Source organism: Meriones unguiculatus, chromosome 15, assembly GCF_030254825.1.
Source record: "Meriones unguiculatus strain TT.TT164.6M chromosome 15, Bangor_MerUng_6.1, whole genome shotgun sequence".
NCBI lineage: Eukaryota > Metazoa > Chordata > Mammalia > Rodentia > Muridae > Meriones > Meriones unguiculatus.
In genome coordinates this window covers 53553394-53579780 of record NC_083362.1, presented here as the reverse complement: position 1 = coordinate 53579780, position 26387 = coordinate 53553394, and the positions used below count along the sequence as shown (strand labels likewise).

The 26387-nt window shown below is 39.1% G+C and overlaps 1 protein-coding gene across 42 annotated transcripts in view; it reads right to left on the bottom strand.

Moving 5' to 3' along the window:
• Positions 1-26387, bottom strand: part of Map2 (microtubule associated protein 2) — a 268475-nt gene that overhangs the window by 37699 nt on the left and 204389 nt on the right. For 18 of the 42 annotated variants that reach the window (XM_060368527.1, XM_060368529.1, XM_021660121.2 and 15 more), the window contains 2 exons: positions 9484-9597; positions 6689-6766 (listed from right to left, as the gene is read on the bottom strand). In XM_060368527.1, coding sequence (XP_060224510.1) covers positions 6689-6766; positions 9484-9597 — 192 coding nt within the window. Of the gene's footprint in view, positions 1-295; positions 533-6688; positions 6767-9483; positions 9598-21664; positions 21874-26387 lie in introns of those variants that run through there. The other 24 variants (XM_060368502.1, XM_060368506.1, XM_060368505.1 and 21 more) reach the window with 5 other exon arrangements.

Sequence of the window (26387 nt, the reverse complement as noted above, 5' to 3'; positions counted from 1 at the left end):
TTTAACTGAATTATTTCTTGTTCCTTTTTTTTTCCTTTCTCATCTCATAGGAGCAAAAATGTAAAAAAGAAAACAAGAGAAAGTGCTTGTTTGTTTCACATTACGAATGTCTTTTATGTAAATGTTGAGGCACTTCCGTGTAGAACTCCTTATATAGGGACTTCACTTTCATGTGGACAAAACAGGCTTGTGCCCGCCCCGCCCCCCCGCCCACGCGAAAGAACACTGAACATGAATGTGGGCAGGGCTGCAGGGCTGGGGAGGAGGAGCAAAAGGGCACCATGCTCCGGTTCACCTTTCTCCCGGCCTAAGGGGGCCTCTGCACTCTGCGCTGTGACACTGGGGAGCACACTAGTCCATTCTGAGCTGAACAAAGGATGCTCATAGTACTCCTCATCCGAATTGTAAGGCTCATCATCAGGCACAGACACGGAGATGGAGGGGGCTAGGAGCCTACGCCTCTCCCCGCTGGTGGCAGGCTCATGGCTGGGGAACCTGTGTAGAGGACCCACTTGATCCTCAGCCCCTTCATCTACAAACAGACACATAGGAAGACACTGTAGGGAGAACTGGACAAGACAGACATGAGGTCAGACAGACAAGACAGACACCTACAGAAGGACACGGAGGTTCACCGAAGCAGCACAGCAGGATGGAAGGAGCTGAGACACACGGAGCTGATGAGAATGGGAGGCAGTGACCATGCTTTGCTGGGTACTTAATTTAAACTATCACTTAGGAAATTTTGCCATTGAGATAAAATAATAATAATAATAATAATAATAATAATAATAACAACATGGACACCTCTGCTGCAAAATAGAAATTATCTGCACATTCCTCTCCAGTAACTTAGAATAACCAAGGAAATACTGAAACAGAAACAAGTGTCACAAAACAAATGCATTCTTTGGAAGAACTTCCTTCCTGAAGGGGAATTCTAAGGCATACATCAATACAATTAGAAATTAAGAAAGAGAAACATTGTTGGGGTGCCATGTCTGCTCAATTATCGGGGAAAAGGGGCTCCTGTTGGAAACTTTGATTGTCCAGTCATGTACAAACACTTGGCATTTTGGTTAATTTAAGTTTTAGTTAATTATTTCAACCAGAAAATAATACAATTCCTGAAGTTCACATGGTAGATTAATCTGCTTAGGAACGTTTGGATTCTCCTACAAGTCAACAAGCTTTAGGAAATGTTTGGGTGAACCCCACTTGGCTTTTGATGTAGATGCTGCCTCTCAGACTCATGTCCAGGTTACAACAGTATTCATTAGTCACTATTTCTTATATCTAGACCCAGTTAAACTTCCTCACCCTCAGCAATAGAAACCAAACCTGTAACATCTCCCTGTGTGGTAGTAACCTTTCAGATTTTAAACATGCAGCATTATGGCATTATTTTGCCAATGCACTGTATTTTAAGGACTGTAACTTTTTTTTTTTTAAATAGCCAAGTACTGGTAACTGAAATTAAGTTTGAAAGCATGAATATATTAAAATAATACTCTGTAGAGAGAATGTTTTTAATCCTGTCAGAATATTCGTTATTAATCAGCAAACTAGGTATTGACAGTTCTAGGGAAATTGTTTCTGGCTGGGTGCTGAGAAAGTTCTCAGCCATGTTATTTACTATACCATGGGAAAGAACCCCAAAATGACGTTTGATATTCTTAGTAGCTGAGCAGATAGTTCTTCAGGATCTGCTCTGTGACAGGGTCTAAATGGTGGATCTGGGCTTCTGATATGTCCTTGTCAATCACATGTTCATCAGTGCCTTTCAGACTTCCCATGAATACAAATTAGTCCTACAATGTTTAACTTGCTCAACCAATTGCATGGGCTGCCAAGTAAGTAAAAGTAAGATGTGCATTTTTCTGCTTTTCAGCATTTGTTTTCTGGGAAGCAGAGAAGACCATGGTACAAATACAAACACTGAGAACTGAAGGCTGGTAGAGAAGAGGTGACGGATACTCAGTGACGTTTCAACTTTTGGAAGCATTCCGCCTCTGTTGTCATTATTGTTCTAAGTGCCAAGACATAAGAAAACAGCTCAGAGATCTGTAATAATTCACAAGAAGTCACATTTTTCTATTACAAACACATTGTGCTAATTATAGAGTGGCTGAAACACTCATGGGACCTTTAATGGCCCCAGTGGAAGACCATTTTGCCTTAGTCTCGGGTTTTGTCATTCAGGCAGTCTCAAACGTGATAGCTGTTTAAGACCTCTCCTAGGACTGTGCACTCTAAGAAATCCACATGTATGCTCAGAACTTGTGAGCAAAGACCCTGTATGATGCAAGCTCTGGGGATAAGCCAGGTGTGTAGGGGCATGGCTAAGTATGAAAAGTGCAGGGGTCTCTAAGAGGGAAGTCAGATGATATTAGAGTTTTTGTTACAGACATGAGATGTAGATGGCAGGTGCTTTTGGTTACCATGCACTAGGGCGGATAAAAAAACAAACAAACAAACAAACACATAAATGAATGAATAAGGAATAGAGTTTGTAGTTGGGAGAAGTTTTATAACAACCGACACAATAATAGTAGCTTGTAACAAAACTCCTATCTGAAGGCAATTAATTTTCAGTCCTGCAATAACAACTTGGAGGAAACAGTTCTAGGGAATTAGATGGAAGACTGAGGCTCAGATATAAATTAGAGCTAAGCCATTTATCCAGATGTAAACGAGGATATCCCTGACAAGACATGAAAATCTCTATCTCTCTAGGTTGCTGGAAGAAATAAGTGAGAATATATTTGTGAGACTATCAAGCACAATGTGTGACTATACAAAATAGTCTACTACATTTTATTTATTTACCTATTGTGTGTGTGCGAATGTGCACCTGAGTGTGTGTATGCATTTGCACAGGTGCAGTGGATACTGTGGTATGTATGTGGAGGGTAGAGGACAACTTAGCTGTCTCCTTCCCCAGTGTGGCCTTAGGGGTCATGCTCAGGTGTTCAGGCTCGGGGGCAAGTGCTGTTCACCAGATGAGCAGTCACGCTGACCATGAATGTGACTGCATACATGTCTGCAAACCGTCTTTCATATACTCAGCTTCAAGTTCTCTTCTTCACCTTCATTTAACGTTTGAACTTGGAGTTGAGCAACTTAGGGAAAATCTGAACTCATTGTGTATTCTACTCTTATGATCTAAGGTAAAAGTTACATGCTTGCATCCCTCCTTTATCATAAGAAAACATGCTTCGCCAACTCTGTTTTTGTCACAAAATGGTCTACTTCGTTTGGCAATGTAACCCACAAAAGGATACCTTTATGGGATGATCTTGTGACCCTTGGCATTTTCAACATAGCTCTTTTGCTACTTTTTTTTTTTTTTTTTTGCTACGGTTTGCAGGAATGGAATTTAGCTGGTTTTGACTGAGGAATAATTTCCCTCTAGTTTGCTTTTATTTAAACATTATATTAGCACATTTTATATTGGGTAAAAATAATACTTATTATTCTAAAATCAGCCATGGTTAGTCAGACCATTCAGGAATAAATTCTTAGTTATGTTTATGAGAAACTAGGTCTCATGGGATATCAAGGACTAAAGACTATTGTGGCTTCATGGTTCACAGTAGAAGTCAGGTGACCCCATGTACACTGTTCTCCACCATCTCTAAACCTTTCTCTACTTCATAAGATTTTGACCAAAGATTCCTCAGTTTCCTGATGGTAACTGCCACCCCCAATTGACATGGCCTAGACATGTTATGGCTAGACCAAGGAGGGAGGACAGTTCATGAGAAGACATTCTAATAGATTTAGCATCTTCTCTGATTTCACTAGGACACTTAGGGGAAGGCAATGTTTTTTTTTTTTTCCTATCCTAGAAAACTGACAACTGTAAATGTGCCAGTTTCTCAGCTATTAAAAACAAGGAAATCATGAAATTTGCAGGCAAATGGATGGAACTAGAAAAGATTGTCCTGAGTGAGGTAACACAGAAACAGAGAGACACATGGTATACACTCACTTATATGTGGATATTAGCCACCTATAATAGGATAGTCATACTAAAATCTACAGACCTAAAAGAGCTAAACACTAAGGAGGACCCTAAGGAGGATTCTCAAATCTCATTCAGAATGGCAAACAGGATAGACACCAGAAGTGGTGGAAGAGAGGAAACAGGATGGGAGCCTACTATAGAGGGTCTTCTGAAAGGATCCACTCAACAGGGGATCAAAGCAGATGCTGAGACTCATGGCCAAACTTTGGGCAGAGCGCAGGGAGTCTTATTGAAGAAGAGGGGTGTGGGGATAGAGGGACATAGAGGGGACAACAGTGCCACAAGGAGATAACAAGGCTGAAAAAAAATCTGAGCCCAGGTGGTTCTGCAGAGACTGATGCACCAACCTAGGACCATGATGTAGCTGATTGGCAGCTCAGTCTCCAAGTGGGTTCCCTAGTAAAGGGAGCAGGGGCTGCCTCTGTCACTAACTCAGTTGCCTGCTTTCTGATCACTTGCCCCAGGTGATGCAGTCATCTTGCCAGGCCACAGAGGAAGAGGATCTGGGCAGTCCTGATGAGACTTAATAAGCTATGGGCAGATGGCAGAGGAGAACTCCCCTTTTCAGTGGACTAGGGGAAGGAGATAAGAGGAAGAGGGATGGAGGGTGGGACTGGGAGGAGTTGAGGGGCTTCAATCGAGATATATAATGAATAAATTAAAAAATAAAATTAAAAATACACACACATGAAAACTGAGAACTGACTAAGATTGACATGAGCATGAGTCCATGTCTAATTTATTCATATTTTCACTGTGCATTGTGTTTCTAGAAGGAGTGGATCAGGTGAATCACCTGTATGGATGGAGGAATCTATTTCCTTTTCTGCTACAACTCCGATTGAGTAAGGGGGAGTCAAAAATAACTCTACCTCAGATTTCTGGAGTGGGCCAGATCTGTCAACATCATAGACCTTTCTGGGTTAGGAGGATTCTAAGGCACTCAGTGGTTTTAAGTAGGAGCTCAGAAACATTGTCAGTGACCTGATGAAAGGAGTAAAACTGTCACACACAGCTTCTTACTTCATCCTGAATGAAATCTAGGCCCTTGGCCCAAGCTACTTACCACCCTCTCTCCATTTCCTTAATCCTTCCCCCCTTTCTCACTACCAGTGAGCCATGGTTCTCTGCCCTAGAACACGGCATCTTTTCATCTATCTGTATGCAACTGTACATCCTCTTTCCTCTGCCCCACCTTTCCCTACTGATTTATTTTCTCTTATTTTGGAACTAGCCATACAGTAAGAGAAGGATTCCCTTGCTGTTCTTTCTGGAGGCTATCCAGTTGAAACATTTGTAACTGCCTTCATTGCATTTCCGCTCACTATTCAGTTACCCCCTTGAAAGCAGAGGAAATGTATATCTTGTTCTCAAGCATTTGCTCAGAATCTGAAGTTTCCGGGACACTGTAGATGCTTAGTAAATCTGGCCCAGATGACTGGATAAGCGTAAGTCCAAAAAACAAAACAAAAACCCAAACATCTTTCAGATATATGAATGATATTATAAATCACATTTAAAGGGGTTAACAATAACCAATAGCTGTTACACACTAATTACAGTTGCTAAATCTTTTTTTTTCTCATAGAATGATTTTGCTTAGTTAATGTTATTTCAGGTATCAGATTATGTTTCTCAATTAAGAAAAGTCTTGCTTTTAAAAAGAAAAGGTGTTGCTTAAAAATCTGTCACAAAAACAAATCGGAGTTAATAGTGTGAAGTTGAGTAATTAAGCTTTCTGTATTTAGGAAATATTGAAATGAATCAGATTATAAAATATAAAATGATAAATATTTAATGATGTTATTTATCTTTTACATAGAAAGTGATCAATGAAGTGACAGCAAATGGAAGAGAAAATGAAGGAGAAGATGAATAAAACGGTCTTTGCTTATGAAAAGAAGCCACTGTTGTTCCTCTGAGTTCAGCTAGCCTTTGTGTGTATTCTGAGTCTTAGGAGAAGGCTGTAGTACTGTGATCTAGTGCCTTTTATCTCACGTCCTGAATGAATGTTCTTCAAAGTGTCCCTCTGTTTTCTCAATGAGAACTAAAATGCTGACACGGTGTTCTGTGTGGAGCGAGTGCATAAATGCATTCATGGATGGTCGTAGCTCTCAGCGGGGAGGCCGCCACGGTACCAGCTTCTAGTTCACTGCTCTCAGAGGCCATTCATTAGCTTCGTGGTTTATTCATTAATATTTGTGGAGAGTTTGCTATGGAGCAGGCTCTGGGGAAGGTCTTGGGAATACAACAGTGAGTGGAATCCATAATTTCTGACACATCCATAAGAAAGTACTGACTCTTACTGTCATGGAGAATATATGTGTTATTTCTTTTCATTCATAAGAGAATTGCATCATGTCTGTCTGACATCTCTGCATTACGTTAACTGCTTATAATTATCCTAGCAACTTGAACACAAAGTTTTCTTCACACAGTCAATCTTCCCATTAAAGGAATAGTCACCATATTCTTACTCTCTTGATTTTGCACAGAAAACTGATCTGTTTTTCAGTTATGGGGTTAATTTCTTCTTGATTATCTGAAACAGTACCAGTCCTGATCTACATTACCTGGCACCCGCGTCCCTGGCTGAGGGCTGGAGTTTATTAGTTATGGTGTTTAGAGAGGCCCAACCCTGCCAGGCCAAGACCTTACCTTCCTCCACTGCTGCTGTTTGTTCTGAGGCTGGCGATGGTGGTGGGGACGGTGGCAAATTAGCTGTTTCTTCTGCTGCTACAGGTCAAACATGGAGACATGAGACAGAACAATTAATTCTCTCAGCCCAGTGGTACTCCAGTCTGCAAACAGGCACCCATGAAACACTATCTTTTACCTGACTTACATGTTGACAACTTAGAAGACAAACATGCTGTATTTTTAAAATCATTTTCTCCATACGAATGAATTGTACACGTAAAAAAAAATTCTGTCACAAAGTTGTATTTGTAAAGTTAATTATGTATTTCATTTAGCCGTGAGATACCAGGTAAGCATTTTGGTTTGGATTAGAACTGTCTAATTAAAAATGAAACTTTTTGAGTGGTCTGCTAGGTCTAGAAACAAATACTATCTTGATGATTGAAAGTCACATTATGTGACGGATATTTTACCCCCAGTTTCAGTTGAAATCTCTTTTTCTTTTACTGTCAGAAAGGAAAAGTGAAGTTGGTTCAGACTATGGTAACCATCAGACAAGCTCCACCCACTCAGTGGGAGCTGGGGCACCATCTGGAAGATTTTGGTGTCACCGTGAATTAGTGTGGTGGGAAAGGCTCTGAACCCAGTTGATGTCCTCCTGGACACTTACCTTCCTTATAGCCTTCCTATGCAGGGAAAGGACTTCAAAGGAAACAGTCCTCAATTAATGCAAGTGGCTGAATTTATTTTATACATTATGTGACTTGAAGTTCCATAATACAATGGTTAGCTTAGTAGACATGGCTTGTGACAACAGTATTTAGTTCCTTGACTGTATGGGATTTGTGCCACATATTTTTATGAAAAATTTTTTGGTGTTTTTTTAAGACAGGGTTTCTCGGAGTAGCCTTGGTTATACTGGACTCACTTTGTAAACCAGGCTGGTCTCAAACTTACAGAGATCTGCCTGCCTCTGTCTCCCCAAGTGCTGGGATTACAGGCATGCACCAAAGATTTCAAATTTTAACACCTGAATTTTTTTTTAAAGTAACAAGAACAGGAGTGAATGATAGATTAAAGGTTAATGTTTTTTTGTGTCATTTTTTGTCATATTTATTCATTTTTAAAAATTTTATTTTTAATTTATATATTTACTTTATATCCCAATTGTAGTCCCCTCCCCCCCTCCCGGTCCCACCCTCCCACTTTCTTCACCCTATCCCCGCTCCCCTTCTCAGAAAAGGAGAGTCCCCCCAATACCAATCAAACCCAGCACATCAAGTTGTATCAGGACTGAGCTCATTCTCATCCACTGAGACCAGGCAAGGCTGCCCCTTGAGGGAGAAGTGACTGAAAAGCAGGCAACAGTGTCCATGTCATAGACTGCACTCACTCAACTTATTAGGGCGCCCACATGAAGATAATACTGTAATTCACAGGCCCAAAGAAACTAAGTAACAAGGAAGGTTCAAGAGAGGCCCTCCTTGAATCTCACTCAGATGGGGAAATAGAAAAGATAGCAGAAGTGAATGAAGAAAAGGAACTGGGTAGGGGAGGGTAAGGGGAGGGAAATAAAGGAGGGTCAGATAGGGGGAAAGTGGGGTGGGAAGGTGAGAGGGCTTGGAGAAAAAAGAGAAACTAATGGCGGGAGCATCTCTGAATGAAGGCTAATGTTTTAAATTGGGTATTTTTTTTTTCACCATTTCTGCTCATGAGAAAGTCCTTGATAATCAAACACTCCTGATGATACAATACTGACTATATTCTAAACTCTTAATCATAGAAAGAAAAATATTCTTATTGTTTATTTTTAATAAACATTTCAAGAACTCTTAATGAGGAAAACAAATATTAAGGCTATACTGAACTATAAAATAGAAAAAAAATTAGGATTTAGAAGCCTTATCTTTTGAAAAACTGGGCAGATACACCTATGAAATAGATACACTAAATTCTGGAAAATATCCTTCCATTTATTTTCATGTATACAAATATATGTTTATCTATCTATTTCTCCACCTACCTATAATCCCACCATTCTCTATCTATCTATAATATTGTACATATATATATGTGTGTGTGTGTGTGTGTGTGTGTGTGTGTATGTATCAGTCTATCTACTCATCCAGGTATCTGTGTGTACCATTTAGCTATGTATCTATCAATCACCTATGAATCTATAACTTATTGTTGTATCTATGACCTATCACGTATGTGTGTTTATGTATTTACCTACACACCTATTTTCAAGTGCTGGATAATCTATCTTTCTGTGCAGGGCAGCAAGTCTCTGGCTGAGTGCCCTCCTCAGTGATTATGTGTTACATGCCTCTGTAGCACAAAGGGCATTTGTGACCGCGGGAAGGAGCAAGGCTATTGAAGTGTCCTTAGATGGGCTATGTGGTCAATTCTCAGATCACGCATCAGTCTTTCCTGTGTGATTCAAGTCACTGATGACTCCAACAAAGTTCTAGCTACTGGTTTTGTGCAGGTGAACCTGCAGGGAGAGACAGTCATTTCTAGCTGAAGTTTCGGTTCACTTTCTTTATGTGCATGGAGTCATAAAATCCCGATTTAATAAATAAAAGGGTCATCCTATTTAACAACAACCAATTACCCTAAAGCCCATCAGAACATCCCAATGAACCCACTGAGGGGTCAAAACAGGTAGGTCTTCTTCTGGTAGAGGTGACAGGTGAATGCCACATATATGAAATATGTACAAAGTAGAATATAATCTCTTGAACACGTAGATTTTATACTGGGGCAAGGAGCAGCAAATGTTCGCCCTGTGGTAGGCTCTTCCCATTTACCTAAAGGCAGAGCTGCAGGCTTGTCCTTGTGTTGGGCTTCCTTCTCCTGTTCACCTTTCACGACTGCCACAGCTTCAGCCGTGACGACTTGAACTATTCTTGCAGATACCTCCTCTGCAAATAAACAGTAACAGAAGAACACACAATGACCAGGAGTCCAACCAAGTAGCTTCAAGGATTGCTCAACAGTATTCAAAAAATAATTTTATGCTGGGCACAGTGGCGCACACCTCTCATCCCAGCACTCAGGGAGACAGAGGTAGGCAGAGCTTTGTAAGTTCGAGGCCAGCCTGGTCTACAAAGCGAGTCCAGGACAGCCAAGGCTACACAGAGAAACCCTGTCTTGAGAGAATCAAAAACTAAATAAATTTAAAAATAAATAAATGAATAATTTTAGGATTAAGGAATTCACAAACACATTACTTGTTCAGTGCACGTCTACAATTTAAAACTCCCCAGTTGAGAGCACTTCTAGGATTCTAGTGTTTTATGGGAAACTGGGAGCAAAGCAAATGTAGACACTTTACAAATGCATAATTATTTCATATATTTTGGAAGAATTTGACATATTTTAGAACAGTATCATTTGAACTGGAGTCCTGAGTACTTGAGTGTTTGTTAACTTTCAATAGTCTAAAACTTTTAGAATATGAATTAAAGCTCTTTTATTGGGAAAATAATAATTAAAAAAAGCCCAAGTATCATTAGTGAATGTGGTGAAATTATAACTGAATGTTACAGTATTTCAGTCTTTTGTGTAGGACTGCATGTTGGTATCAAATGGGAATTATTTTAATTGTTTATTAACATAATAGGACTCCATTCATAAAGAAAGTATTCATACAAAATAGCCCAAAACAATATTTTGGACATTATAAAGCAGCTTTAAGATAGTCTAAGAAGAGACAAGTGAGGAGAGAATTGAAGGCAGGTCCATTGCCAGTGTAGTCACAGTCACTCTACACAAAACAAACTGTATCCTTATTATCATGTTTCATTGGTGAGAAGTAATTTAGTTTCAGCTTATTTCAGAAAATAAATTGTAGGGAATTTGAATTTTATTATTCTTGTTAGAGTAAAAGCTAAATTAGAAACATATTTTTGGTTTACAATTTAATATAAATTATGAAAGAGGTAATTTGATGTTTGCACGTTTAAGCTTAATTGTCAGAAAATAATTTTAACATGATCTTGGAAGGCTTGATGAACTTTCACTTTTGAAAGAATTTACCAAGAGCCAGAGATGCAGTTCTGTGATACTGCACTTGTCTTGCATGTATAAGATCCTGGGTTCCATTTCCAGCAGCCATTTTTGATTAGAAAACACTCCTAAAAGAATACTCTGATAGTATGTAAGAAGTCAAGTTCATACTGGTTTAACTAATGTCTTCTAGTTGTTTGGAATAATAATATTAAGTCTTTTCAAGCAGAAAATGATATATCATCTATTCAAAATTTCACAGCGTGTTAGGGAATACATGACCATGTACAGGTGCTCTGGGAGTTTCATTTGCTCCAGAAAACCTACAATCTTCCTTGAAGGAAGCAAAGGAATTTATCAACAGGACAGCAATTGTTGTTTTTCCTGCAGAGTAAGAGATGGCTTTTTTCCCCCTAGCAGAAATGCTATTAGAGATCTCCTGGGTGGACTTTGCATCCCCAGTGCCGGGCTCCTGGGACAGGAACTTATTTACCCAGAGCTCGGGTACATTCAGGGAAGATGAGAAAGAATAAATGTACCAAAGCAACACAAAAGACAAAGTGTGGCATTCATAAAATCAGAATAATAAAAATATCATTGTGAAGACCATGATTCTTGTCTTGTATGTATGCATATTATCTTTATATATTTAATCATGTATGATATTTTTCCCTCATGCTACATATATATCTATTGCTTCCATCCATTTATCAAGCCATCTGCCCACCTAGCCACTCACCTACCCATGCATCCATTATATTTTCACCTACTTAAGGGATTACTGTCCCTTAGGGTAAGTTATTAAGAAGTTACCACCATTTGACTAGTGTTCGATGTTAAACTTGTGGTAGTCTTTATTTTATCATTAATGTCAACATGACAACAGGAGAGTTTCCACATTTAATGAAAGTAGCTTGGCTGTAAAGTCATAGCTAAGAAATGTTTGTAAGAAAAGCTTGTAAAATATTAATAACCCAAGAAGTAGATCTGATTACAAACTATTTGGAAGGGAAACATTAAAAAAGTAGCTTCCCCAATTCTAATTCACCTCATAGCTTTTTTTTTTTCTACCAAGTTGTAATGTTGTTGATTACTGGATAGTATGAGAACAAGTGACATACAGATAGCCTAAGGAACATTGAGATAAGAAACATACCACCACTTACGAAAACATTTGAAATACCTCCTTGCTTGAACGCCTGGCTCTGGCTACCAGACAGCACATCAGGCTTTTGACACTTACAAACTGTATCTAAACTAGGCCTGCACCGCTGTTCTACTTTAAAGCTCGGTATTTAAAGCTCTTCTAGCCCTTTGTTTCTCTCCAGCAGATTATTCACACTGCACCATTGCTGGGATCCTTTTGTTCGCGGTCTTCATCATAGCAAAATTTTGAAGGCAGGCCCAGGATCTGTGCTTAGCATATCTTTGTGCTTCGGTTACTCTGATATCAATATAGTAAAACCCAGTGAGTTAATAAAATCGATGGAGTTGACCATCTCTCAACACCTCAAAATTCTAAGCTGCTTCTTGAGTGAAGATGTAACATTATTGGTTGACCCAATAACTGTTGTTGAATGTGCAGCCTGTGGACTTGGAGCAGGGCCGGCTGGGCCTCTTGAACATGCAATGGTTCACCAGTTGGACTGTCAACACAACATGCAAGCAACTCAGCATATGCCCGGACACATATTTTTGTTGATTTCTTACAGCTTGTTAAAAGTGAACCAAGATGCATTGACAGTAAATTCAACCATATGGATATAAAATCCACTAAATGTTTCTGCTTTGAAGCATCGTGGGTATAATGGTGTGTTAAAAGAAATGACAAATAAGTCTACCGTACACTTGCTGGAAAAGGAAAACAAAACAATTTAAGACAGAATGCTCCTGTCAAGAAGGTTTTTCTCAGTGGGACACAAAATGGTTGCCTAGGAAACCAATGCTAATTGCTGCTGCTGCTGGAATCTAGTCAACAAGGAAAGCACTGTGTAGCTCCAAGTGCTCTGCTAAAGAAACACCCTCCATAAATTCATGAAGAAGAGAGAAAGAAGGAAAATTCCTTGCTTCTTCCTGCTTAATTTGGAGAGTAAATGGCTACTCTGAAAGTATTTCCTTGAATCAGCTGGCCATGAAAGCACTGAAGGAGCAGATTGTCGAAGGGTTTGGTTCGCTTGTTTCCCTCGCATCTTTGCATTAATTAAGAAGGATTGCATTATTGCATTGGCATACCCCACCATACTTCATTCTGGTGCCCATCATCACAACAGGCAACCTTGTGGCTACACATCTTTGCTCAGCAGCCATTTCTCCTGAAACATTTCTTCTAAAGATATGATTGAAACAAAGCTTCCTCTTATTTAAGGGGGCAAATGAATTGTAAGTAAAGTCAACTTATGAAGACAGAGGCATATAAGAAAAGAAATCACAGTTGTATGAAGTTCAGCCCTTTTCTTTTTTTTTCTCTCTTTCTCTCTTTTGAAGGGAGTCTATTTTGTGTCTGCTGCAGACAATGTAAGGATGCTAATCCATCCCTGGGAGACACAAAGATGAGACATGGCACCCGTAAGCACAATTGTGTTTTGAATTGTTAACACACAGGGTCATCTAATGGAGGGATGTGTTTTGTTTTTCTTCTTCCTGATTTTCCTTTAGTGGCCAGGTTTTCGGCTGGTTCATCCATGGCCACGCATAAAAACTCTTGTTTAATATCCATGTCCAAAAAATTAGGAATGATGATTATAGGAAGAGTTTCCCTTCTCTTAAAAAGCAGAATTATGTGCATTAAGAAAATTATATGTAGATGTGTATTTCTGTATATGGGTATGTGCAAGTGGTAGTAGGTGTTCTTGGTGGCCAGAGGCATTGGATCCCCCAGAGGGGGAGTTAGAGACAGTTGCGAGCCATCTGATCAGATGCTGGAAGTTGAACTCAGGTCTTCTGTACGATCGGCACATATCACACTCTTAACCGCTGAGCCTTTGCTTTAACCCTCCCAACTCTCCCTATCTCAACCTATGTATTCAATCCTAGATCTGAGTATACCTTTGCATATTCAGACAAACTCTTTAGAGATTTAACTGGACTGGCCTGACTTTCAAGTTTGGTTAAGGAAAAAAACACGTAGCAAACCAAGATAAATGGTACTGAGAGGATACTACAACTCAAGGATGCTAACGTAGTGAGACAAAAGTAATTATACAAGCACAGATCAGGATCAGCACCTACTGGAGAATTTTATTTCTAAATTTAGTGGCCCAGATGGAAATAGAGGGAAAAGTATTTGAGCAAAAGACACAGTTAAGTGAGTCTGGTGCCAATCTAGGTTTATATACTTACAGGTTCTCGTTTAAAGTTTGCGGGCGCTGATTTCTAGTGTTACCATACTTTTAAGCTCATGTTGCAACTTGTAGCCAAGTTGATATTTGATAAGCCAAGTATAATATTTCACTGATATAAATTAGTTGTATAATTAATGAAAAATTTATTTCCTAAAACTTTCAAACAGGTTAAATACCCCAAAATTAAATATAACCATTTTGGCATTGAGAGAGATCGATAATGCAAAATGAGGGATTTAAATGTTCTATTTTACACCTTCTTAAAGCTTTATTATTCTGGGCAGACTTCTGAAAACTTGTAGTGTCTTCTCTGCTAGGTATTAAAACATACTACACTGTAACATGATTACAGTATAGAACATTATTAGAAACATTAATGTGAAAATAAATGTTTGAGAATGAGACTCTGAGAGATGAGAATCTGAATAAATCTACCCCTAAAAAGAACTGTGGAATAAACAAAACATATACATTTGTGCACACGCGCATTCCTGTCTGTGTATGTCAGCACTTATCGATACAAGAGTTTCTTCTTGCTTTTAAGGCTTTTTGTCTCTGTTCAGATACCTTGAGAGGCTTCGGTACCAGGAATAGGGGGAGGGTTTCATCTGATGAAAGTAATGTTAAGGGAGATGATATGATAGTAAAATGGAAAAATGATGTAGACTTTTAAAAAGTCATTGGGATGAAATTTTGAAATGTAAATCCCCTTTATATCAGAAATAGTTTTTACTAGTTACCTAAACACATCTTTTTTCTACTGTAACCTATGTTATAATAATATGGTTAAAGCCATTAAGTCGGTGAACATTTGCTTTCTCGCCTTTGCTTATCAGCACAACTTGACCAAGTTTTAAGAGATCTTATATAAATTAAAAATTCCCTTCTAGGAAAAATTACTTTTTTTCCCAAGTATTTTACAGTACACTCAAACAGCATATGGAAAAGGCAGCATGACTTCTGCGTAAGTACAGTCTGATTGAACGTTCAGTCCTAACATTCCTGAGAGTGAGTGTACCGTTCTCTGCAGTAGCATCAGCTTGGCCTCACGAACTACAAACTCAGTGACTGTCCATAGTCTTAACCACAAATTTTGTTTAGACAAGAAAATTGTGGAAAATATTGTTTACTCATTTTTTGTCCTAGCACTTGAAAGGACTTTAATTATAAGTTACTTACACTAATTCCTTATATTGTATAAATTATAATGACATATATACATAGAACCACAATCTTAAGAAGTACAATGAAATTATGAGAATTTTTAACCTACAGTTAAAAAAATAAAACATAGACAGAGAAGTATACACATAACCAACCTTGTATTATTAATAATATAGTTAAAAGTTCAGCCACAGCACAGCATAAGTAGATACCTTCGTTGGAAATTTCCACACAAGCATAACTGATGATTATTAGATGCACTCTTCTAGGATCAATGAGTAGCAAAGTGGAACTATTCTTCAAGAGCATAGTTTTAAGGAGGAAGAGAAATGTAAAATCCAATATTGCCTTTGTAGCTAGATATAATCATGACAATAGAAGGAAACCCTTTGATAGATTTCTAAAAATTTCTTTATGCCAAAAATATCCTAAAGTAATGATTAATATTTTTTCTGGACTGATGAAAGTATCCCTTCCACCAAGTGATACAAAAGGTTCATTATGCAAGTTATATAAGGAACAAACAGCAGTAACCCACAAAATATCTGTATAAACTTATAAAGGAATCATGAAATGTATGCAAGGGAGCTACTAAAATAAAATTTACATAGATGAGTTGGCTTCAGTGTTGCTTACTTTTCTCAATCTCTATTGGTATTCACTTATTTCAGTTTCTATTACTATACTTATTCCTTGAATAGGCGCCCAGCAGAAAGATAAAGGTGCATGCGTTTTGATGTTGCTGTAGAAAGAAATACGAAAAGATAGGATGCCATCCCGGTGGGAAGCTGTAGGGAAAGGTGAGTGGGCTCGGCAAGAGGGAAACGGGTGAACAGCTCATGTATGAAACTGTGAACACTGACAACTTGAAGGAACCAAGGAAACAGAATCGAGAAAGCCAACAGAAAAGTGCTCAGGGCATGTTTGATTTATTTCAGGACTTTGCTTAGGGTAGCTGGGTATGATGCTGTGGCCAATTCTACAATTCTACATTCTATAATCAATTTAGTATGGTGATCAGAACCCTCCAGAAGAGATGTATGAGCTTCCCAAGGATACAGAGACTCAGATTTCCTATGGAGTTCTACAACTTTCCCAGGAAACTATGTTAATGAGAATTAGTTGGTTCCTGTTTCTAAAACTGTATCTTTAGACTGCCTAGTTACTCCGACCTGTTTTCATTCCATTTGCATTGATTATGTACTTATCCCCAATATCTACAGAGACATCCCACCCCTCAAGAGTGTTTTGTGTTAGCTGGCAGTGTGGGTTTAGTCTCTTAAGGAAGAAAAAGTAAAGCAAAAACTCCCAAGAAGTTCAAGATCCTGTCTGTCCTCCTCCCACACTTCTGTTTTGTTCTGTAACTGGGAAATGTAACAAGAAATAGTGTAACATGAAACAACGAGGCAGAATGACTTGGTTCAACAAACCTCATAGAAAGAGAAGTTTTCAATACAGAGATATATTAATTAGTGCCTTCTCTGACAATTTGAGACCATCGTGAAGGGATATCTCAAAGCTGTAATGGCGGTGGTGGCACATTCATTCCAGCACTCGGGAGGCAGAGGCAGAAGGTTCTCTGTGACGTAGAGGCTCTACTTCTGCCGGAGCTGAAGGTATCGTTATGCAAGGCCCACAAGGCTCAGAACGTGGTCTCTCAGTAAAGAAGTACTCAGTATTTTCTCAACGTAATATAAAAAGGAAGATATAGTTTCAACACTAAAACACTAAATTCAAATTTGTGAACTGACACTGGTTATAAAACGCTAACTCACAATTAACAACTAGAAAGGAGACCTATGACCCCAACAGCCAAGCTCTTGAGTATAATCCCAAATGGATCAGCTGTACAAACTACATGTGTTCCACCGAGAGTCTCAAGCACTGAGTGTTGCTTATAACAGGGAGGAAGGTCACTGCATGAAAGCAAGAGGTGAATGTGATCCAAACTAAATAAAATTCCCCTCCTGTATTATGATTTTTTTTCATCGTGGCTACCTTTTGGCTTGCAAACTTAATAATTTGTTTTCTACTGATATACGGACTTATAAAAATTAAGTAAGAAATGGCCTGAGGACAATAGCTACATGCTTTATAATCCTGTGTCAACATAGCACTTTGTTTTTTGAGGAAGAGGTCGATTTTCAGAGCTCAGTTTTGTGTATCTGTGTCAAACACCCCCCCCCCACACACACACACAGATGGGTGGGGGAGAAAGAAGGGAGAAGGCAGTTTTCATACATCAACATGTGTGTTGTCTTTTAGAAAAGCACCAATAACAGCAATTGCAGTCTAAGGGGGTTTATTTCTCAGTACTGGGGCTTAAACACAGGGTATCACAATCCAGGTAAGAAGACTACAATGATTTATATTCCAAGCCCCTACTGTAGTGTTTTCACTGCTGTAGTTTGAAATCTTTGCCTTTCTTTTATTTTTTTTATTTTTTATTTTTTTATCAGTTACATTTTATTAACTCTGTATCCCAGCCATGTCCCAATCCCTCATTCCCTCCCAGTCCCTCCCTCCCTCCCTCATCTCCACCGTGCCCCTTTCCAAGTCCACTGATAGGGGGGAACCTCCTCCCCATTCATCTGATCCTGTTTTATCAGGTATCTTCAGGACTGGCTGCAAAGCCCTCCTCTGTGGCCTAACAGGACTGCTCCTCCCTTCGGGGGTGGGGAGGCCAAAAAGCCAGTCATAAATCTTTGCCTTTCAATCCGACAACAATCAATATCTCTCTTTTAAAAGAAGGTGACAAGTTTGGGCACTCAAAGACAACACTCTCCACGGAGAAAACATCAATTACTTGACTTTCTGTGCTGCTTTTAAATGAAGCAGGTATTTATAGCTCAATCTATTATCTAAAAAGAAGGGAAAATGACACATCAGAAGACATCCTCTCCCCTTTAAACAATGAGACAAAATAAGTCCATCTAATTGAAAAGCAAAACCGTTTTCCTAGGCTAGTGATGTGGCCCACCAAGGAGTGCTTGCTTACCATGAACAAGGTCCTAGGCTCATTGCCCGCCATGTCTACAAGCAAAAATTATGTTTTCTGTAGTTGGTGTATGATCTTCCCATTCAATATAGAAATACTATGTACTCTCTAAAACCTTACCATTTGCAAGTCATTTTATAAACTCAGAGATAAGCCAGGAGAACTGGTTTGCTCATTCATAATTTGCTCAGTCACAGTTTGCACACTTTCAAATTTAAGGTAACATCTTTCCAAGTCCATATTGCTATATCCCTCCCTCCAACAGAGTACAGTTAAGCCCACGATGGAGAACATACAATATACTTCAAGGCCCAGGTTGCCCTTCTATCAGAATTGAGATTTGCTGTGTTCTTGGCCTAGAACAGCAAAACAGTCCTTACCTTACAACCGGAAGATCAAAACCAACTCACTGACCAACACCACCATTATCATCACCACCATCACCACCATCACCACCACCAGCAGCAGCAACAAAAATCCCACATACAGGCCTGTGTTCCAATCTCAAGAAATCCTGGGGACTTTTTTTTTTTTTCAATCCAGGCCAATGTTACATTGGGTTTAGTTTTGCAAGAATGAAAAAAAAAATTACTTAGCATCTACATGATTCTGATCTGTTATATTTTTATGTCTCTCAGAAGTTAACTGATCTTCACCTCTCATGTTATTTCTAGTTCATCAAGCAAATGTCTCTGATTAGATGTGCTACATATTTTTGTTATTCCAAAACCCTCCAGCCTGAACCCTCAGTATCAGAGAAAGTCAAGTCTTTCCCCACTGAAGTATTAGAGGGATTCCTTTGAATTATTTTCTGAAACCAACAGCTCTCTCGTCTTTACAGTGAATCTAGCCTCCTCTCACAGACTCTCAGTTTATTCTTACATTCCCGCTGTATCATTGTAATGTATTGCAACATCCCTTTTTGCACCGCAATTTTGTCTATGGGGTTTCCATTCTTAACTCCATGTATATGGATTCTCAATCTCTTTCTGTATTAACTAAAATATTTATTAGCATCTAAACCAATAAATAAACAGAGTAATCTATGTCTAAAAGAAGAGAGAATCAAAGCACAGGCTCAAAGCATTTACAGCTGTGGAAAAAACAACAACAAATACTAGGTAATCAGTAACCTTAGTAGACAAACACCGGAACAGATGCTCTTAACAACATATAGCCAATAGCCCTGCCAGGTGTTTAGGAAAGCTTCTTCAGAGAATGAGATCACAGCAGCTCTCTGCCTTTCCTGGTAGACTTCCCTGAAAACCTTCTTAAAGACTGCCCTACTGTGTCACAATACTGCTTTAGAAACAAACAAACAAACAAACAAAAAAACATTGTAGATTGGCTTGGTACCATGTAACTGTGACACAAAAAGAAGATTTTTCAGTCCAGGCAGAAGACTAATCGTTCGGGCTAAAGATGGCCATAAAAGAAGGGGGCACTCATTTGCCAGTGCAGCCCCTGATCTGTTTTTCCAATTTAGACTCAAGTCTAATGTTCAGGCTGCTATACTGTTGATGCATTATCCTGGAACTAGGAGTCTTCCTTCTTACCTACCTAAGCATATAATGTTTTGTGAAATCTTGAGTATTATTGCAACAAACTTTTTCATATTTGTATTCTGGTAAACACCTAGCATTTGCATAGCTGTTAAAAGCTGAAGGAGAGCCCAAGGCATCTGTTTCACTGCCCCCCCTCCTGCTCTGCTTAGCAGCTTAGCTAGGTTAGAACTGTATTTTTTATGAGTGTAGCTGAACAGTGTGACTCATTTGCCGAGAGTTGCTGCCGGTGAGCTGGTAGCATGTGGTTCAGTCTTTTCCCCCAGGACTCACAATGCCTGTTCAGACAAGGCTGAAAGCACCAGGGTTGTAAGGCAGCACCAGTTGTTTTATTCATCTGCTTTTGATATGAATTTCCATATTCCCCCGAGAGCAGGTGCAAATGCTCTATGTAACGTGCTAAGGGGCAGTGAAGCGTGAAGGTACCGGGAGGAAGGGAGAAAGCCTCTACAAGCCAAAGCAGAAAAATCACTGTATCTAAGTAGCTTGTGGAGGAGGGGAGTGTTGACTGCCAAGCAATCATCATCTACTCAGTAGCCTCCCAACTGCAACAAAGGCAAACTCCAAGCCCAAATACTTGGCAATCAGTGCCAAATAGTTTTCTGATATAAACTAGTAATATTGTCACAGCATATATATGGATTCATGGATATGTAAATATATATTACTATACAATTCAAATGACACATTAATGCTTGATGATACATATGTTCTCAAGATGCCTGAAAAATTATTTAAAAATTACAACCACCTTTCTTTCTCCCCTTCCCTTTATCTCTTTTTCTCCTGTTTTGTTTTGTGAGGAAAGAATACTTAGATAGACAGAGCATCAAAAGATCCTCTATAGTATTAATCAAGTCAAAGGCTTACTAATCAAATTAAATCTCAAAAGAGTCACTTTCATTACTGATTATTTTCCCATATTTATTTTATTTTATTTTTATTTTTTGTGAATATGTGAGGGTTTTTCTCTAAGTGGAGATTTTTTTTTAACTTTTTGAAACTGGAAAGCAATGAAATAATTCACAGTGACAAAATATAACAGCCAATCAGAGAGGAGAAACATGTAAAGTTTTAGAAAATTTAGAATTAGGAGAAGTTTGAAAATCATAAAATATAATTAAGTTAAACTTACAGTTAATTCTCTCTCTCTATTGGCTCAAATAGCTCTATGCACAATTCTATAATGCAAATTCAGTAGAATAGTTTTTCCAAGTGTTAATCAGCCAAAGGGTCTGACAAAATGCTTTTTATAATATAATCATTTTATAATCATTCCTGATGTGGTTCCTTTATTTAATGGAAATCAAGACAAATGAGATGGTCCCTCAACGCACGGGAGGCATTCAAGAACACAACAGACGTAACCATGTGAAATAAATGAGCATATTAAAGTATTGCATTATATTCTGTGAGACAGAACTTGCTAATCTCAACTCAGACGTTTGTAGGCATTTAAAATTCTAAAAAAGAAAACAATTCTTCAATATGTTGAGTCATTGGGGTCAATTGAAACAGTCTTGAGAAACCAGTTTTTTTTTTTTTCCTTATTTTAATTCAGAAATACCAGCTTAAGGCAAGGTCATCCCATTCTGACTTTGACTGAGAAGCAAGCATGATGGAAGGACCACCATATGACTGTACATTTAAGTGGAAAACTTTACTCAGTGCTCATCCCTTCCTCTATTGTGTAAAGCATATGGAGCTGGGATTACCTGGTCTATACAAGCCCATTCCTCCCCAGGAGCAGGAGCGATCACTCTTGACGACACTGTCCATGTAAGCTGGCCCTGATAGGCTCAGACGCAGTAGGCATCAACACAGCAAGCCGCACAGCATGACACAAGTGAAGACCCACACCCGCTTCCTCTGGCAAAGACCACACAGGACAAAGCAAACAAGCACAGACACAAACCTCATGGAGCTGCCTTAATTAAAAAAGAACATCCATCTCTTTCTCTCAGGCTTTCTAGCCCAAATGTCTAACCTTCACGAGGAGAGAACTGAAAAGAGTCCCATTTTCTGGTCTCACCCACCGGTGCCGCCAGGCCAGATGCTGTGCAGTGAGGCTGTGTGTTTTTCTGCAGATCCACCCTTGAATGCTAAGTAACTGCTCTGCACACGCCTCTCTCTGCGGAGCTCAGGGAAATGGCAGCCAGAGCAATGAGTGGTTGGCATGGCAACAAGAAGAAAATCTGCAACCTCTTGTATTGTTAGGCCTGCTTGTTTATTTGCCTCAGGGGCCTATGCAGATAGCATTAGTCATTTTGCTGGAGAAATGGCACTGTGCTATTTTGCCCGGTGTACATTAGGGTAGTATATACAAGAGGTCCTGTTTTGGAGGGGGTCTCATTGTAGAAATGAAGGCAGGGTTGGTGGCAAGTGCCTTTGATCCCTTTCCCCTGAGAGGACTGCCCTACCAGGCTACATGGAAGGAAAACTAAACTCGGTCCTCATGTGAACAGATGAGCTGAGGTATCCGGATAGGGGGCCCCTATATTTTGAGGAAATGGTGGGGGGGGGGAGAGAGGATACGGAAGGGTGGATGGGATGGGGAGGAGAGGAGGGGGGGACCTATGACCAAGAAGTAAATTGAATTAATAAAAAAATTTACAAAAAAGAAAAAGACATGAAGGCAGGGATTGTAAGAGGGTAGCAAAAAGCAGGTTTCATTTTTTTTTAAGGTTGAAAAATAGAGAACAGAGAGGAGCTTAGAGCTATTTGCTATTTGCATATGAGTGGTATCAGCCTTTGCCTCCACTATGTTTCTTCCGGCTTCAACATGTAGTCTTTGCAACAATCATTTTATGTGTGTAGGTCTGTCACAGGGCTGCTTGAGTTATGGGGATGTTCAAATGTAAACGTACCACCTCCCGGGTAAGGGGCAGACCTGGAAATATGGACACGCCAGGAAAAAGGTCATTGTAGGGAATGGTTGGGATTAAGGTAAAGAAACACTCTTCAGCTTTTTGTGTTTACCCCACGTGATATCCAAAAACGAGCCGCTTCATTGGGATCATGTTTATTTTTACTGTTAGTGTTTGGAGCATCATGCCTGAGGACTGCAGAAGTCACCAGAGTCTGCTTTTAAACATTTGCATATTTTGACATCTATAAGTACCCTTTTCTTCTCTGCCTCCTTTCTTTCTCCACTTAGGAGGAAACTGAGAATCACGCTATGATTTCGTTCCATGCTCCAGGAGTGTGAATGTAAGTTCCGCAGCAGAAATGTGCTTTTTGCCCGCCATGGATGACTGCTGGATGAGGGCACCCCGGGAGCTCTTTTCTCTCACGCAAGAGGCCTGGGCTCTGCAGCAAATGCTCTCAGGTGAGACTGACCCCAAAGAGGGGTGGATGTGAAAGTGAGTAATCTGGATCCCTTCCACGGATCCCTTTCCAAACAACTGGTTCACTTTCTAGAACCCTGGCAAGGGAACGGCCAGATTCCATGAATGTTTTCCAATAAAGGACAAAGGTGATATTCACAAGTTTGATTCTGAGAGGCAAGAAAAAAATAACTCTAGAGGAATCCGGAAAGCCTTGACAGACAGCAGCCTGCTTAGAAAGTAAATAAATGACAAAGTACACACGAAGATTACATGTCTCTTTTTGGGGAAAAGGACAATTCAGAATGAGACCAAGTTGACACTGGCCTCTGGGTTCTCAATGCGGCACCCTTATCTCCTAACTGTGTGTCTCTAAGTCACTTAAACAGCCTGTGCCCCAATTTTCTCATTTGAAAATGAAAACACTAATGACAGGTATCTTTGTGGACATCCCAAAATGATAGGATGTGATCAAAGTCATGATGGTGCATGAACTGAAGAGCCAAGTGGGAGCACATGATCTATAAATATTTTCAAGCTGTGGCTCTGAGTACACAGTTGTGCTTCTGTGTCCTTGTGGTGGGGGCGGTGGCAGTGGGGAGGGATGGCTTCAGGATCCCTGCAATATCAAAATCTGCTGTTCAAGTCCTTATGTAAAATGTCAGAATGTTTGCATAAGGCCTCTTCAGTCCTCACATATGGCTTAAGTCATCTCTTGACTGCTTGTATTACTGGATAAAGCTCATAAATTCTACATTAATAATTGATATAGTGCATTAAATAAGGTGCAATGACTAGCAGGAAAAACACAGTTATTCTTTCCTATTAATGTTCTTTCAAATTTATTTAATTCACAGTTGTCTCTATCCAGGGAGAGCAGATAAGAACAGATTCCAGTTTTTCAAGCAACCCTTGAGGAATGAAAAGGAATCAGAAGACTTTTCTATCTCTAGATAGATAAAGGTGTTCAGAAAAAGGTAAGGAATGTAGAATTAACTAATACTTTGCAGGTCTAGCTTTTATAATTAGCAAACATTATATTAAAATGATTTCATAACTAGACTCAGTAGAGATAAGCTTCAACGCCACAGAAAACAGGACACCAAATGAAGTGAAAGCCAGTTACATTGCCAAGCCACAAGCACCCCGACTATGAAAACTGTGTCTTCACTTCCTTAAAATACCTCTTGAAAGGTAATTTTCAATACTTCCACTTTCTATAATGATGTTCTGATCAAAATTTTATACATTTTTAGATACAATGAGTTACTAATTTTATAGATACAAATCAACCTTTCTACCTTTTGCCAAGTAACCTCATTTTACTTTAATATGAATTCTAATAACTTTGAGCCTAGAACCTGGGTAAGAAGCTTATAGGTGAGGTGCCTAATTGTCACTCTGGTTTGGAAATCCGTGTGGGCCAAAGTGTATTTATTGTGCTTTCTTTAATAAAGTGCAAAAGAAAAGGATAGATTATCACAAGCTCTTTTTCTTCTCAGTTATGCTTTGCAAAACAATATAAAAAAAGGAAAAAAAAAACTCTACCCTTTGTTTAGGTGGTTTGATTCTGAATAGCTTCACGTATTTTTACATACTCCTATGACAAAGCTTTAAAATGGACACTTTAGTACAGAGAAATAAAACATCAAAATTAGAATTGAGAAAATAATTCTACCCACCTTTCTATGGGCTTCCCTTTACACTGTATGGAAGGAGACAACATCTAATAAGTGTAGAGAAATAAGATTTAAAATGTCTTCTAGCATATCCTGCTCTCCAACCTGGTCTCAGTACACAAGAACAAAATTAAGTGGACCACAGATGTACATGTTTAAAATGTCCCAAAGCTCATAAATGAAAATGGACATTCAAAGGGTGAATGAGAGAGAAGAAGATAGGACACCAGGCTAAAGGAGGCCCAGTCTTGAGAAAATATGATGTTTCCATCCTTGATGATTACAAACAAGCTCAGGGAAAAGATGTCTGGAAACGAAGAGACAACCACAGCCAAGAAGAAAACAGAAGAAACATTTTGTGGCCACCTCAAGCATAGCTAAGGACGCTCCTCCTTGCTGAGGAGCTCTTTCTGGGAACAGTTTTGATTTTGAAGATTATTCTTTATGGAAGAAATGTGATATATGGCTGCACTGTAGATAAACGAAGAAAAGAATGAGCTCTTTGGTCCTTCTTGATGTGCCTACCTCCAAATATAATGCTAGTTCCCATCAGGTCACCACCTTCAAAGCACAAGATTTTAAAAATGTCAGATTTAAGATTTAAGAGGATTTGCTTATACAGGTGACTATTCAGAACATACATTTTAAGGAAGTTATCTATAAATCACCAATGACAACCATTATCACTTTACTAAACTCGTTTGGAGAGAAGCTGATTCTATATTGTATATTCTTTGTTAAGTATAAGGAAACCAAGTTTTACATTTTTCTTTCCCTACAGCGTTCCATGCTGGCACATCTCAGGGACTCAATAATTGGCCTGTTATTTTTAGAATGGAGTTAGTTTTAAAAAATCATGCCATAGTTTGGATTGAAAACATCACTATGGCAACCCACAGATGACGGTGTACCACCTCTGTCCCTGTGAGCATACATATGAATGCTTAGAAATCATTTTTTCCCAAGATAACATAAGACTAATTTAATACATGTTCAGATGATTCCACAATAAACACTGGATGTCCCTGAAACCACCACTCGAAAGAAATACCTGTGAGTTGGATTTAATTTATCTTATTTTCTGACAGAAGCTGGCAAGGACACACTGACCTGACAAACATATTTTTCTGATGCTGTTAAATACTTCATTTAAGACCACTGAACAAATAGGATATTAAATACTAGTTGTCCATGGCTTGAACAAGCATAATATATATAGTGATTATTTTTTCGGTAGTGCATTGTACTGCTCCACGGTAGTCAATAAGGGTCATGTGTTGAGTATCCAAGAGACAAAGCTAGCTAGGCATGGTGGCTCATACTTGTAATCCCAGAACTTGGCAAACTGAGACAAGGGGACAACCTTGACTTTAAGGAGAGTCAGAACTATATAGTGAGTTCAAGGCCAGCCTGGGCTTGAGTAATACTCTCCCCCCAAAACAAAAACAAAATCAAACCAACAGCAGCAGCAGCAGCAACAAAGGCCTCTATAATCAGAGGATAAAAGCATAGTTTCAAATGAATTTGAAAAAGACTGTCTTTGCATTTGTCTATGTATTCAATCACTGGCCCAGCACATTTATTGAACACTGCATCCGTGAAGCCTGGGGCCGCAGGATTTGAGGCTGAGGAA